This window comes from Theropithecus gelada, chromosome 7b (genome assembly GCF_003255815.1).
Source record: "Theropithecus gelada isolate Dixy chromosome 7b, Tgel_1.0, whole genome shotgun sequence".
NCBI classification, from domain to species: domain Eukaryota; kingdom Metazoa; phylum Chordata; class Mammalia; order Primates; family Cercopithecidae; genus Theropithecus; species Theropithecus gelada.
The window spans coordinates 80,338,187-80,351,875 of NC_037675.1; the positions used below are offsets into that span (position 1 = coordinate 80,338,187).

The window sequence follows — 13,689 nt, forward strand, 5'->3', positions numbered from 1 at the left end:
TTTTCTCAAGGGTAAAATGTGGTTGTTACTGGGACCCATGTGTTAGTCAGCTCTGCTCAGTTATGCTGCAGTAACAGATGCCTCCCTGGAATCCTAGTGACTTAAATGAGCAGAGCTTTATTTACCACCAGCATTAACATTCATCCTAGTTCTGCTGCAGTGCTTCTTCTTGCCTCTTCATTTCTGGACCCTGCCTGAAGAGGCAGCTCTAATTTGTCACATCCTGGATTTGTGGCCAAGGAAAGAGAGCTAACAGAGCCATGTGGTGGCCCTCAGACCCTCTAAGTGGTTCACACTATTTCTGCTCACATTTTCTTGGCTGTGAAGGACGTCATGCAAAATGCCTGACATAAGAGGCAGGCAATGTAACCCTCCAGAAAGGGTGGACCTATTTGGAAGAGGCTGATAGGAAAGGACAGCAAATATTGTCAAAAATAATATAATCAACTACAGCAACTTTATGGGATTGATGTATTAAGTAAGTTAATATAGGTAAAGCACTTAGAATAGTGTCTTATGACTATTGTCTGGTGATCTGTTATTGATAGGGTCTTGTGCAAGTATGTGAAGACATTAATTCTTTATTTGAGAATCCAATGTGCATGCCAAGGACAGTGCTATTTAGAGTTGAGAAAGATACAGAAATAAAGGTCTTGGTCTATACCTTATGGAATCTATATAATCCTGCATGAAGAATGTGAAGGGGAACAGACAGTTGATGACTTCCAGATGGCCTGAGTGCCCACCAGCAGGGTATCTAGTGGATACCTCTGTACCTCTTCTTCCACATGATTGGTTTTTATTTGTTCAACTCCTCTAGTAGACTCTAAGCCCCTTTAGAACAGTGAGTGTATCTTTTTCATCTTTGCACCCTGGAAACTTTCAGAACACCTGTCTAGTAGGTCATCAACTTTTAAATTAAACCCCTCCTTTTTTATACAGTCTGAAAGTGGGGTGGTAATTTCACTCTCTTAGGTAGGAACAGTTTTCTTCGCTTGATGTCCCAAGTTAATGAGGAATTCAGGGTGCAGGGAGGAGGCAGTCAGCAGTTTGAAGTTTACATCTGTGCTATGCCCAAGCTGTTGCAAAAAGGCATGAAGACAGCACATGGAAATTAGTCCTGTTTGCCAACATAGTCAATTTTGCATGTGTCATACATGGCCAGGCTTGCTGCATTAGGAGCCAGTTGCATTTAAGTCTTACTTAAGGGGAAACAAATACATTTGAATTGAAAGACACTTGATTTATTTCTGTTGATGTTCTGGTTTTAATTATTTTCTCTATGTGCATGTCTTGCAAGTTTTATTTTTGTGGGAACTATAAGGATATGATATTTCTAGTGAGATGGAGAGCTATAATTTCTCAACTTTTCAAACCTACATACATATTATTTTAGGAAGGACGAATCTCATCATCTTAGTTAACAAGAACCAGAATAGAGTGATAGTTCTGCTAATCCAGCCTCCTGGGTCTTGCAGTTGCATACAGCAGATGTTAAGAGGATAAGAGAGTTTATCCAGGAGTAAGACCATTCTGTGTGGCAGCTACCTCTGTCCACAGTGGGTGATCAGCTAATGCCATCAAGCTCATAAGCTGATAGGCCTTGTAATTACCATGCCAAAGAGGCTGCAAATATCCCTCTTTTCCCATTTTTACTTTGTATTTAGTACTTTCTATTGTAGGAAGGAGGTACTGCAAACACCATGGAGGTTGATCTGAAAATGCCATATTCCCAGAACTTTTTGTCTTGGGATACTTCTAAAATCCAATGACTGTATTTTTATATCTATACATAAAGTCCCCCATCCAGACGGGATATTCATCCAGAATATGTCAGATAGAGCCTGAAGGGTCTTTGGGTATCAAGAGCATATCTCTTAGATTCTCGCTTGAATAGACTTACGCTATTTAAGAATGATGGTAACCTCATTCTTGGCAGTAGAGTGAATTAGACAAATTAACAAATTAGAGTTCTCAAAAGTCCTCCATGGTTCAGAGTGAAGAGCTGTGCGATTGTGCTTAGAGACCTATGCCACTTCCTCACAACCCCAGGAGTCTAGTCAATTTTTGGTAATTTACAACCATGGTCCCTCAGCCTGCCCTGAGTGCTGACAGCAGACTACTGCCTTCTGTACTCTGTGGGCTTCATGGACTCTAGGCGGCTATTTAGGTTAATGGGAAGTGATCTACCTGTGGAGTCAGGACAGGCAGATATCTAGGTTAATGGGAAGCAATCTATCTGTGGAATCAGAAAGACTGGATTCTTTATTTAATTTCACAATTCAATAGCTTGTGATCTTGGGCAGGTCACTTAACCTCTTAATCTCATCCTAGGTAATTGATGTTACCTACCTCATGCGATTGCTGTAACATTTGAGTTACTGCGTGGGACATGATTGAGTGCTATGTAGGTTTTATCTTAGTTTGACTTCCCTTGAGAGCAAAGCCTGAGACAAAGACTTAGGTGAGAGAGTTTATCCGGGAGTGGTCCCCAAAAGCAGAAGTGAAGGAGCAGGGAGGGTAAGCAATGCAGAAAGAAACACCAGTGTGAGTGTCCACTGTCAAGATTCCTGCTCTAAGCACTGCATAGGTGGGAGAGATGAAGGCGTTGCTGTGAATGCCTCCCAGAATTTTCTGCTTAAAACATAGGAGGTTGGAGTATTTATTCATGGACTCCCTCCCACTCCCCATTCTTTGACATTTACCCCTAGGGTATTCTCACCCTCACTCCCATTTCTTGGTTGCTCTTTCTTGCAGGCAGGGCAGGTACCCTAGTTTTAGAGAAGGCCCAAGGACTGGCCATGCTTGAAGTGGGGGACCATCAAACTTTGAGCTCACAATAACTGTCACCTGCTGCAGTGGCTGAAATCTGACATTGGCTGAGGGAATATGATGCCAGGCGGCACATGATGCAGGGTCTGCTGCAAGCAAATACAAATATGATGATATTTTTCATAGTCACTTTCATTTATAATATACACATTTAACTTTCTTTTCTTTTTTCTTTTTTCTTTTTTTTTTTTTTTTTGCTTTATTAATAGGTTCTGTATGGTAGGCCTGTAACCTGGTCTTACAAATACTTTAAAAAAAAAAAAAAAGGCCAGGTTATACTCTTCATTATCCTCCTAGAATTAGATTTTCTGTTTCATAATTAGCAATAGTCTCCCATATCCTCCATGCCCTTTACCCAGCCTCACCCTATTCCTCTTTCAGTCCTGAGACAGAACAATTCAGGGATGTAAACATGGAGAAACTGTGAGAACAAACCTGAGTGGAAGGATTTTTTCAGACAGGCTGACTAGAGTTTGAGTCCCACAGCTGCTGAGCTTGACAGGTCCCAGAGCTTTGCTCTGCCTCTTGATTTGTAAAGCTAGGATATAGTATATCAGCCGCATGCTACAAAACTAAATGAGACTACGTGTGCAGAGCAACTGGTAGTTCTTTATACATGCTACTTTCATTCCCCTATCACTTCCCCAGAAAGCTGCGTTTTCTTCTGGCCAGGAAGAATATATATTAAAAGGAAAATTAGTGACTTCACTTATATCTGCTGCCTGATATCTTTCGGTTCCAAATTTGTCTAATTCACTCTACTGCCAAGATCCTTCTGCTCCTCTTCCTTCTCCCACTCTACCCTCCATAAATTTACTCTTCTTTAATTTATACATCCATTTCTATGTATTCACTTATTAATTCAATTATATGTATTTACTACTATATGGACTACTTTCCTGAATTGGTCGAATCTGTCCTATTACTAAAATACAGTTCGCAGCTCCCTGCAGCCCCCCTTCCATTTCTTCTCTCTCCCTCAACCCACCCACTCATTTGTTTATTTAATTTATTCAGTTTTATTTATTCGCTCACTAGTTTTTTTCTAATACATTGGGCACCTTCTTAGTGCAATGTACCATACTTAGTTTTTGGGGATTACAAAGGTAGCATATTCGACTTCAAAGGGCATATAAGCCAATTTTTTTTTTTAAAAAAAACTACAATACAAGGAATAGAGTGGCCATTTGCCAAATAAAATTTTTATTGAATTACTGAAGCAGTGAACTCTCAGCTGGGAGGGTCAGGGAAGGCTGAGAGGGATGGCTGCAGATAGAAAGGTTATAAAAGTAATAAAGGGAGACAAACGTAAGCTGTATTTTGCCTTCCTTAATTCCTATTTAAAGCAAAATATTAATTAATATTAATGTACTAGACCTTTCAATTCATAATTGGATATATATTTTTTTCTGCATGCTAGGGCAAAAAGGTCAATTCACAAGAAAACAGACTTAAATTAGAAATTTATTAGGGGATGGTAGGGAGCAGGTCTTATGGCATGTCCTGGTTAGAATCTCTTTAGCTCAATCACCTTCAGCTTCAAAATCTGTGACTTTAGTGCTAAACAGTAAGATCACACAATCAAACTCAAAAGCACTATAATACCTAAAATCGTTATAAGAAATCTAATTTGTATTAATTATACCATTGGAAAAGTGAAGAAATTTCCAGTATATTTTATAACGTTTTTTAAAAACAAGAGTAGAATCAATATTCACAAAGGGATCTTTCTGCCTGTCCCTGAGAAAATTGCCCTTATCTCTTGAAAAGTGGTTTCATGGAGAGAGATTATCATAAGAAAGCTTGAGCCTGTCCCCAGCTTACCACTGCTGAGCACTGCTGTAAATTTATGGCTTAAGGTAGAGGTTTGGGAATACACTGGGGACAATATTCTTTCTCATCTTTTGAGGAGCCATTTGTTTCTTTGGAGATATATCTGCCCCAGATTCATTCCATTTCAAAATTGAGATGCTCCATTCTCTCAGCCAAGATGAACGGGTTCATTTTACACTGTGATCACAATTTAGAGATGCTATTGAATGGGCTGCCAGTGTTTGCTTTGTAATGTTAGGGGTACTCTTTGTTCTTAGTCTTAAGGCATGGGTTAGAGCACATAACAGAAACCATGCAGGAAAGACAAAAAGAAGAAAGAGAGGGGTGGAAGGAAGGAAGAAAGAAGGAAAAAAGGAAGGAAGTTAAAAAGGAAGAAAGGGAAGGAGGGAGGTGGGTGGGCAAATAGCAACACTCAACAATCCGGCATCATCAATAGATAGTGGTGGCCTGAGGTACAAATTAACACTATTCTAAGAAAAATCAGGCAAGCAGTGAACTTTGATTCACACGTCTCAGCAGGGGGAAGCTGCCAGGAGCTGGTTATCAAGTGTGACTCACAGGAGAGACACGATACCAGAAGTAACCTTCTCTGGCTAGTAGGATCAATCACGTCTTACTTTTTCCTGGAATCTTTCCCTTTTAAGTGAGGCTATTTTCATCTACCCAGTTTGGCAGAACAAACCCTAGGAATCAACACTGATTTCTCTCTTTACTTCTCCTACTGCCAATTCACCTCCCAAACCAATCTCCAAGTCCTGTTGACTCCACCTCTAAAATACATCCCAAATTTTACAACTTTCATTTCTACTGTCTCCTAGTTTTAGCCTAAATCATTTTCATCTCTTGTCTTTAACAGCTTCCTAATAGATCTCCTTGTTTCCATTATTTCACTTTTGATCGAATATACCTATAGCAACCAGAGTGATTTTCAAAACTTAATTGAGATTATATAATCTCCTTACTTAAAACCTTCCAAGAGCTTCCAGTACGTGTTGAAGAGCTTTCAGGTTCTGTGCCATGTCATTAGGACTTCATGTGATCTGGACTCTGCCTATATCACCAGCTTTGCATGACTGGCTCCTTCCTAAATGCACCTTCTCAGAGAAGCCTTCTCTGATCATCTTATTTAGTACCTTTCTACCCAACCAAGTGTTCAGCATAAGAGTAGAGAAGTCACCTCAAAGAGGTCTTCCTGGAACATTCTACAAAGTAGCCAATCCTCAATCCTCACTCCCCACCCCAACTACTTTTCATCATACTACCCTGTCTTATTTTAGATAGGGTTGACAGAACTCAACTTTATCTAAAATTATCTCATGTTCCTTAATTTGTGTATAGTCTATCAGATTTTCTCACCCCAAAGTAGACTGTAAACTGTGTAAGGCAGGACGCTTTCTGTCTTGTTTATCTTTTCAGCCTCCACAATGAGGATCAGAATGAGCATCAGAATGTGACCACTATGTCTGGTTGCCTTCTGGTGTTCAATTAGCATTTGTGAAAGATGTGAATAGATAGTCTTGCAAAACTTTGGCAGAGGTGAGTAACAGTACTCTATTAATACCCTGGGAGGCTGAAGCAGGGGATGAGGTGCAGAGAAAGGGGTGAGTAGTCCGTTGTTGAACTCGCTATATGTGGCAGTCTCAATGGTATGTTTGCTTATTAAAGCCTGATAAATATTGGTGGTGTTTTTAGTAGGTTTTAAGTAGAAGCAGGGGCTCCTGGAGGGTGCTCAGGCTAAATAGCTGGGTCGCTTGTCTTTCTCACACCTCCCGGGGAGACTTCTCAGTAGAAGACTTCAAGAAAGCTCCCTGCACCTTCCACACCTGTTGTAGGAGGTATGACAGCTATTCCTGAGCCTTAAGTACTCCAGTAAGAATGAAATGATTCACTTTGGGAGGCCGAGACGGGCGGATCACGAGGTCAGGAGTTCGAGACCATCCTGGCTAACACGGTGAAACCCCGTCTCTACTAAAAAATACAAAAAACTAGCCGGGCGAGGTGGCGGGCGCCTGTAGTCCCGGCTACTCGGGAGGCTGAGGCAGGAGAATGGCGTAAAAACCCGGGAGGCGGAGCTTGCAGTGAGCTGAGATCCGGCCACTGCACTCCACCCTGGGCGACACAGCGGGACTCCGTCTCAAAAAAAAAAAAAAAAAAAAAAAAAAAAAAAAGAATGAAATGATCTATTTGAGGTGTTTTGCCAAACTGGCTCTAAAAAAAATTATGATTTAAAATGTTTTCTCCATTGAAAATGAACGCTTTAAAACTAAGTTTGTAAAAGCAAAACAAAACAAACAAAACACCTCCTCAATCTCTGTTGGGTTAGACACCCAAAGAAAACAACCAGAAGCTGAAATTTTGTGGACAGAACATAAAACGCCTTTTTCCTTCTCTGTCCTCCTCTTCTTCATTCAGTCCTGTTCTTTTTCCTTATCATCCCTGCTTTTACTTGTCTGATCTGTTTTGTCTGGGGACGATGCCTAATACAATGTGTGATGCTATGGGCTTAGTGAAATGCTTGTCACAGCTCAGCTAGCCTAGCCAAAGGTGCTGGTGGAAGCAAAGGTAAGTTTTCTTTTTTGATTTATCTTTGATGTCCTTCTAATCTAACACAGTCCATCACTTTGAGCATTTATTAACCATATCATTTAGATGTATAATTATATGCATCTTTCACTATGCCTTTCTAAAGGGGTAATTTTCATATATTTTACACACTGTAGAAGTTTTGGTTCATGTGAAACATAGTTTGATGGGAAATCAAGTTACCGTTTCATTTCCCTCCTTGAATAAATAGAAAGATGGTCAGGTAAAGCAAAGTGATTGTGATAGAGATATCACCCCCTCCCTCCCCAACCTCCACCCAAGCAAAAAAGTTTCCAATAGTTCACCATACACTTTTGGAAACAGAGCTTTGTGGCATATGGAAGGAATTTCTACTCCCTGCGTATGAGCAAAACCATCTGGTTTAGTCGGTTTGGTCAGGTCTTAGAAATACATTGACAAACACATGTATGTCAGGGGTAACTTGTAGTCTTGCTGCTTATATTGCTCCTGGGGGGAATAACAAATTCATGTCATATGAACGGTCTAGTTTTTAAGAAAATTGAAATAAATTAAAAATAATTAAAATCCACAGTTCACCTTATGAAGGTGTGTGCTTTTAGTAATGCTCAAATATAGATTTTTAACATACACTCCGATTTTCTGTCTGCCAAAAGAGGGAAAAATCTGATAATATCTGAGTGTCATCTTCCTCCAAGCAATCAGCAATGCATTATCTCCTAATGTTTCTGTTTGATTTCATTATTGGTTCTGGCTTCTAAAAGAAGTAAGGGTTCCATAGGGTTATTGTAGGATAGGTCAAGAAAAACAATCTAGTCTTTGTATTTCGTCCATGATATCTTATTTTGTATCCTCCATTCAACAAAGAATTAGGTCATCTTCTGTGAAACAAAGCCTTACCTCAAAGAGATGGTGTTAGATGAGTTTTCAATAAGGATAGCTTGTGTGAGCATTTGGCTGGTATTACGCAGGGCATTCATTAGAGGCTCTCTGTTCTACAATAGTAAACAATTCAACACTATTTTTACGAAGTTCTGCATCCCAGAAATCTTTTGCATCTTTATTCCAGGCATGAGTGTCATTACCTGGGAAATTCAACTGAGGAGTCTTAGATAATTTATTAATATTCTCTACTTAGATCCATCAGTGATAGTTTAAGCAGCCTCAAGAGAATCAAAGGATTTTTTTGTGATCAATATTACTTAAACTATAAAAGGGAAAAATACGTGTACTACATATATCTAATATGTACCCAGTTGCAGATCATAACTTTCCTAGTTATAAAAATACAGGAAAGTTGATGGTTTTGAGATCTTTCTTAAGTTCCCACTAGTTTCATTTTAAATTTCAGTGTTTTCTTCTTTTTGTCTGAACTATCCTTTGCTTACATGAAGAACTCTTTACATTCATTGTTTCACTGATGCTACTTCACTGGGTTTTTTGCTTGAATAGGCCAGAAAAAGTAATCCCTAGACCAGATCATCCTGAAAAGTTTGTATATTTCAACCTTCAGCTTGTGTCTGCATCTTGCATTACTTATCAATTCACTTTTATTCTTGGGCTACTGATTAGGTTTGCTCCTCCTCTGTCTTTGCCTAGATTTCCTGCTGAGTTTAAACATCACTTTTCCTCTGTAGAATGACTTGACCTTTTGACTTGATTAAGGATAAATACCATTGACTCTCCACTTCTGGAGGCCAGGAGTTTTACAAAATTCCACTGGGACTTACTTATTTATTGTTTGAAAATGAATATCAAATACCATTCCATGTCACTTTGATGAGATAAGTATGAATCTTGTTTTTTCTACTCTAAGAATAATATGAATTGTTGCTGTTGGAGGTATCAAATGTAACTAAATAGTAGGGCATGAGAAGCTTCAGTTTTGTGGGTTTTCTTTTTTCTTTTTTTCTTTTTCTTACATTTGTATTCGTTGGCCATCACATTCCAAAGTTTTACAGTCAAATGGACAGTTAAATATTTGTGTTTGAATCTGACCACTGTGAATATCTCAAGGATAGCATAAGAGCTGACGGACCTCCAAACGTTAGCATCATTGGGCTGAAAGAAAGCTTGTTTTATAACTCTATAGGTAATGTGACACGAATGAAGCAATGTTCCCAAACTACTATGTTTGTGTTAGTCATTTTCCCTTATCTTGTCCCCAATCATAAAAATTAAGCGATGTACAAAAATTGCCTAAAGAACAGATGCCACCTTATAGAAGATGTTTTAAATAGCCCATACTTGTAGCAGTTCAGCCTTCATAGCTAATATTCTCCATGTCTTTCTTTACTTTTTTCTTTCGTATTGAAGCATTTGCATGTAGAATAAAGAGAATAAAAACATAAAAAACCAAAGACAGATTTGTTTTTTCTGGGAATATCTGTTCTTTTTATAAAGCATCCACATGATGTGGTCCATTTTCTTTCAATGCCCTCACTGTTGGCTGTTGTGAAGGCAACTGTTAAATCAATCTTAGACCTGAACTTAATAAGATAATGAAGAGTGGTATCTAATCCGTTGAAAATGTAGGGAAATTCTGTTATAATACATACGTTTTATGTAACATTGAGACAAACATATAAAGCAAGAGAAGCTGAGATGGAATCTAAAATGGTTTATTGTAGAGTTACGTTATTCCTAAGATTCATTGCTCTTACGGCTTCACTCCCTAATTTTGAGGGCATTTGGTCCTTTAGGTTTCCTTACTAAATGTTCAAGATTCTTGTCAATGTGGGTTGCACTTGAGCTTTGGGTGCATTCTGAAAATTATTAAATATAAGTTATTTGCTGTGCTCATTGTAATTAGAAGAAACTTTTTCACTTTGAAAGTCTGTTTATTTTTCAAGAGGAGAATTCCTTCAAACTTGAACTACTACCATAACTCTTATAACCAGCAGAAAATAAGAATACTAGTTACTCAAAACTAAAAGGTGTAGTTTGAAATTACCTGGAGATTTATATTCCCCCATATAAAATATCTTCAGTCTTGAATGTATAGGAGGGAGGAGTAGCTAGTGACAGTTACGTAATAAACCTTTCAAAATTACTTAGATAAATACATATTGACCCTAATTGATGGTTACCATAGAAACAGACCTACATAGACATTGATTATTCAAGCACTCATTAAAGCTCCTACTATGCACTCGGCCCTGTGCTCAGTACATGTTGGAGCCAAGTATATGGTTTTCTAAACTATTTCACATATATCCATAGGGAAATATTAGCCACTTATATGCTGTATCTTTTTTTTTTCCCTAGTCATTTTCAGGAACGGGACTTTCCACATATAGACTGACTAATTCAAAAATTTTAATCAGCATCTTTCTTCATGAGCTCAGCTATCCTCCTAGAAAGAGCAAACTTGGTCTATCTTCTGCTTCTATGTAATCTTCTTTATCTTTTAAATTTATACTTCAGATCAATAATGATATGCATCCTAAAAGAATGTGACATTTTCTTTCTTTATTAACTGGATCGTTTTAATGCCTCTGTGTCTCTCTTGCCATCTTTTGCCCCTAAGTACAATTCCTGTTACCCCTGATTCTTTATAGGGTTCAGTTGAACCTTAGCTTGAACATCTGGAGCATGGATCTTTTGGGACAACTTGGTTTATTCCTCTATTTATTTATAATATAAAGTTGTGGAACTTTATATTAGTCATGCTTTTGTCCTGAAAAGTTTCAGTTTTGGAACTTTACATCATTTCAGGTTTTAGGTCTTTGGATACTTTTGGAGGATGATGAACAATGGGAAAAGTCTGGGGGCCCTCATATTCCCTTCAGGAGCATTATTTATGATAGGGTTTAAAACTTGACATTATTACTATTGTAATGCTTACTATTGTGATTTCTATGGTTGCGAATCCTAGTAGGACCCTGTGTTAATGGAAATGTCAATTAAGACAGTATGTGTTGCAAAGTCCTTTTCTCATCCTATTGGTGGATACTCTCTAAAAGCCAGACTGGTGTATAATGCCAAATGGCCAAATTATTCTAAAGAAAAAATATTACAGTAAATTTCCTATTATCTTAAAGAAATGCATCTGGATTCTAAGACTTTGAGAGATTAATGACTGCTAACTATAGCTTCCTGTAAATGATTGCTTACTGCCATCGGCATTTGAAAACCTTATATCTGAGATAAAGGAAGGCACAATTTTTTTTCATTACTGTGCCATTATACTTTATGTTTGAATTGAGACTTTTGCACATGGGGACTCCTAAGAAGAATCCATTAGATTGGTAAAATTCGAATGGACTTTGGGTGGAATATAATTCCTTGAGTGCTGCTGGCTCATGTGCACCAGTGTGGTTTTGACAGCCCTGATGCATGAACAGTACTTTGAGAATTGATTCTAACTTTGGCACTTACTACCATCCTTAGGCAAAGGACCAGAGACCCTGTATGCAGGGCAGAAGCTCAATGACAATGAGTGGCACACCGTTCGGGTGGTGCGGAGAGGAAAAAGCCTTAAGTTAACCGTGGATGATGATGTGGCTGAGGGTGAGTATGACGATGGTGAAATTTGTCTCTTCTCTCATGGTCCTCTCAGTCATTCAGTAAGCGAACAGTGTTTTGCAAAACCTTTTATTTTGCATAGTAGAAGTCACAAATCGTGTTTTCTGTAGACCAACTCAGGCAAGGCTAAGAAGGTCTTCCTCTGTATTTTACAATCCCTTTTCATCAATGTGCGTTATGGAAATTACCTGCTAACTATAACTACATATTTATGGGTCTCTCTCCTTAGGCATAGAGTATGTGTCTGGAGAACAGATGTAGGGTTCTACAGATCCTTTTATTATTCAGTCATTCAAAAATCACATGTCAATCATCCTCCCATATGCCAGTTCCTTCCATCAGTGAGTGAATCACTCTCTAGCAGAAGAGACGGACAAACCAGAAATTCAGAACATTACAGGTAAAGTACTAAAACAGTGCATGATACTTAGAAGGTGCTGAATAAGGTTTGGTTTAATTAATTACTTATTTAATCATTATTAATTATCTATTCTTCACCACACACCAGTTTATAAGGCACTGAGAATACAGCAGTGAACAAACAAGCAAATCTTTGGCCTGGTGGAATTTACATTTAGAAGGGTGAGGAATAAATTAATGCACCCATTCGTATGGAAAGAAACATTCAGAGCTCCACACAATCAATAAGTATTTCCTAAGAGTCTGTTCTATGTCAGCAGCATGCTAGAATTGCAGAAGATAAAATGGAGACAGACGAGATTACCTGTTTCCTCAAATGATGAACCAATCAAGCAGAATACATAGGGTTCTGGTATTTGAAAACAGGACCAAAATATATAATGAGATTCTAATTTTGGTGGGTGAGATTATAATTTGTCAGTCAGAAGACAGAATTACCCATTTGGGCTGGAGAAGTCAGAAATGGTTTATAAAGGTAGATCTTCAGCCTGAATTTGATGGTGAATGTAATTGATGAAGGCTGAGGTACAAGAGAGAGACTATCATCAAGTGCCATTTTACATGCTCTATCTTATAAGTCTTCCCTCTCTGATATTCAAGAGCAGGACACATCTATGAAGCAGAATTCTTATCCATATGGGAAAGAAGACTTGGGGCAGCATGGGGTATTACATATAACACTGTTGGCATCAGATGTGGGCCCTGACATTAACTTGCAGGATATTAGGAAAGTTAACATTCCTGAGCCTTGTTAAATGCAGTCAGTGTCCTAAGCCATCTCGATGGTTTCTTCTGTGAATGAGACAGTCAGGGGCCCGGGGGGTCTAATACAATCATTGCCAATAAAATGTTTTATGCCTTTGGGATAGATACACTAAACCTCTTTTTCCTAATTTCCTCATTTTTAAAATTGAAATTCTGTTATTTCTATGGCCTTTTCCAGCATGAATATTCTGTAATTTGGGATCTTATGGTTTAATTTTATATTCATGAGCCTGAGTTTCTATACTTCTGGAATCAGGAAATAATAGTAAGATATGTATGTGCATGTGCAGGTGTGTGTGTGTAGAGACAGATAGCCTGTGGATTAAGGAAGAGCATCTAGGCACATATCCGGTGCCCAGTAGGCATTAGAAACTTAGCTGTGTTAAGCATATCAGCTCCTTTAATCATCTATCATTCACTATAGCCTTTAAAGGTAAGTGTTCTTAATGTCACTTACCTTTTACAGAAAGGAGGCGTGAAACTTTGAGGATGTTGTATAATTAAGCTCCAAATCCATGTCAGTGTGATTTCACAAAATCATTCCACTTGCTGTACTTCAAAATCCATCATAAGAAAATAATTTATCTTACAATATGGGAAAAATATAATGGAACGGGTTGGAGTGAGGTGGGGAATGCATTCGCTTATTAAAGTCTCCTGAGAAACTTACAGGAGGTAGACCACAACACTTGACCTCTGCCTCACAAAAACAGAGACAAACAGAACCACCACCACAATGATCCAAAACAC

General features: G+C 38.4%; 1 protein-coding gene across 17 annotated transcripts in view; it reads left to right on the forward strand.

Annotated features, from left to right (window-relative positions):
* Positions 1-13,689, forward strand: part of NRXN3 (neurexin 3) — a 1,630,631-nt gene that overhangs the window by 722,235 nt on the left and 894,707 nt on the right. For all 17 annotated transcript variants that reach the window (XM_025391720.1, XM_025391722.1, XM_025391730.1 and 14 more), the window contains one exon: positions 11,620-11,739. In XM_025391720.1, coding sequence (XP_025247505.1) covers positions 11,620-11,739 — 120 coding nt within the window. The remainder of the gene's footprint in view (positions 1-11,619; positions 11,740-13,689) is intronic.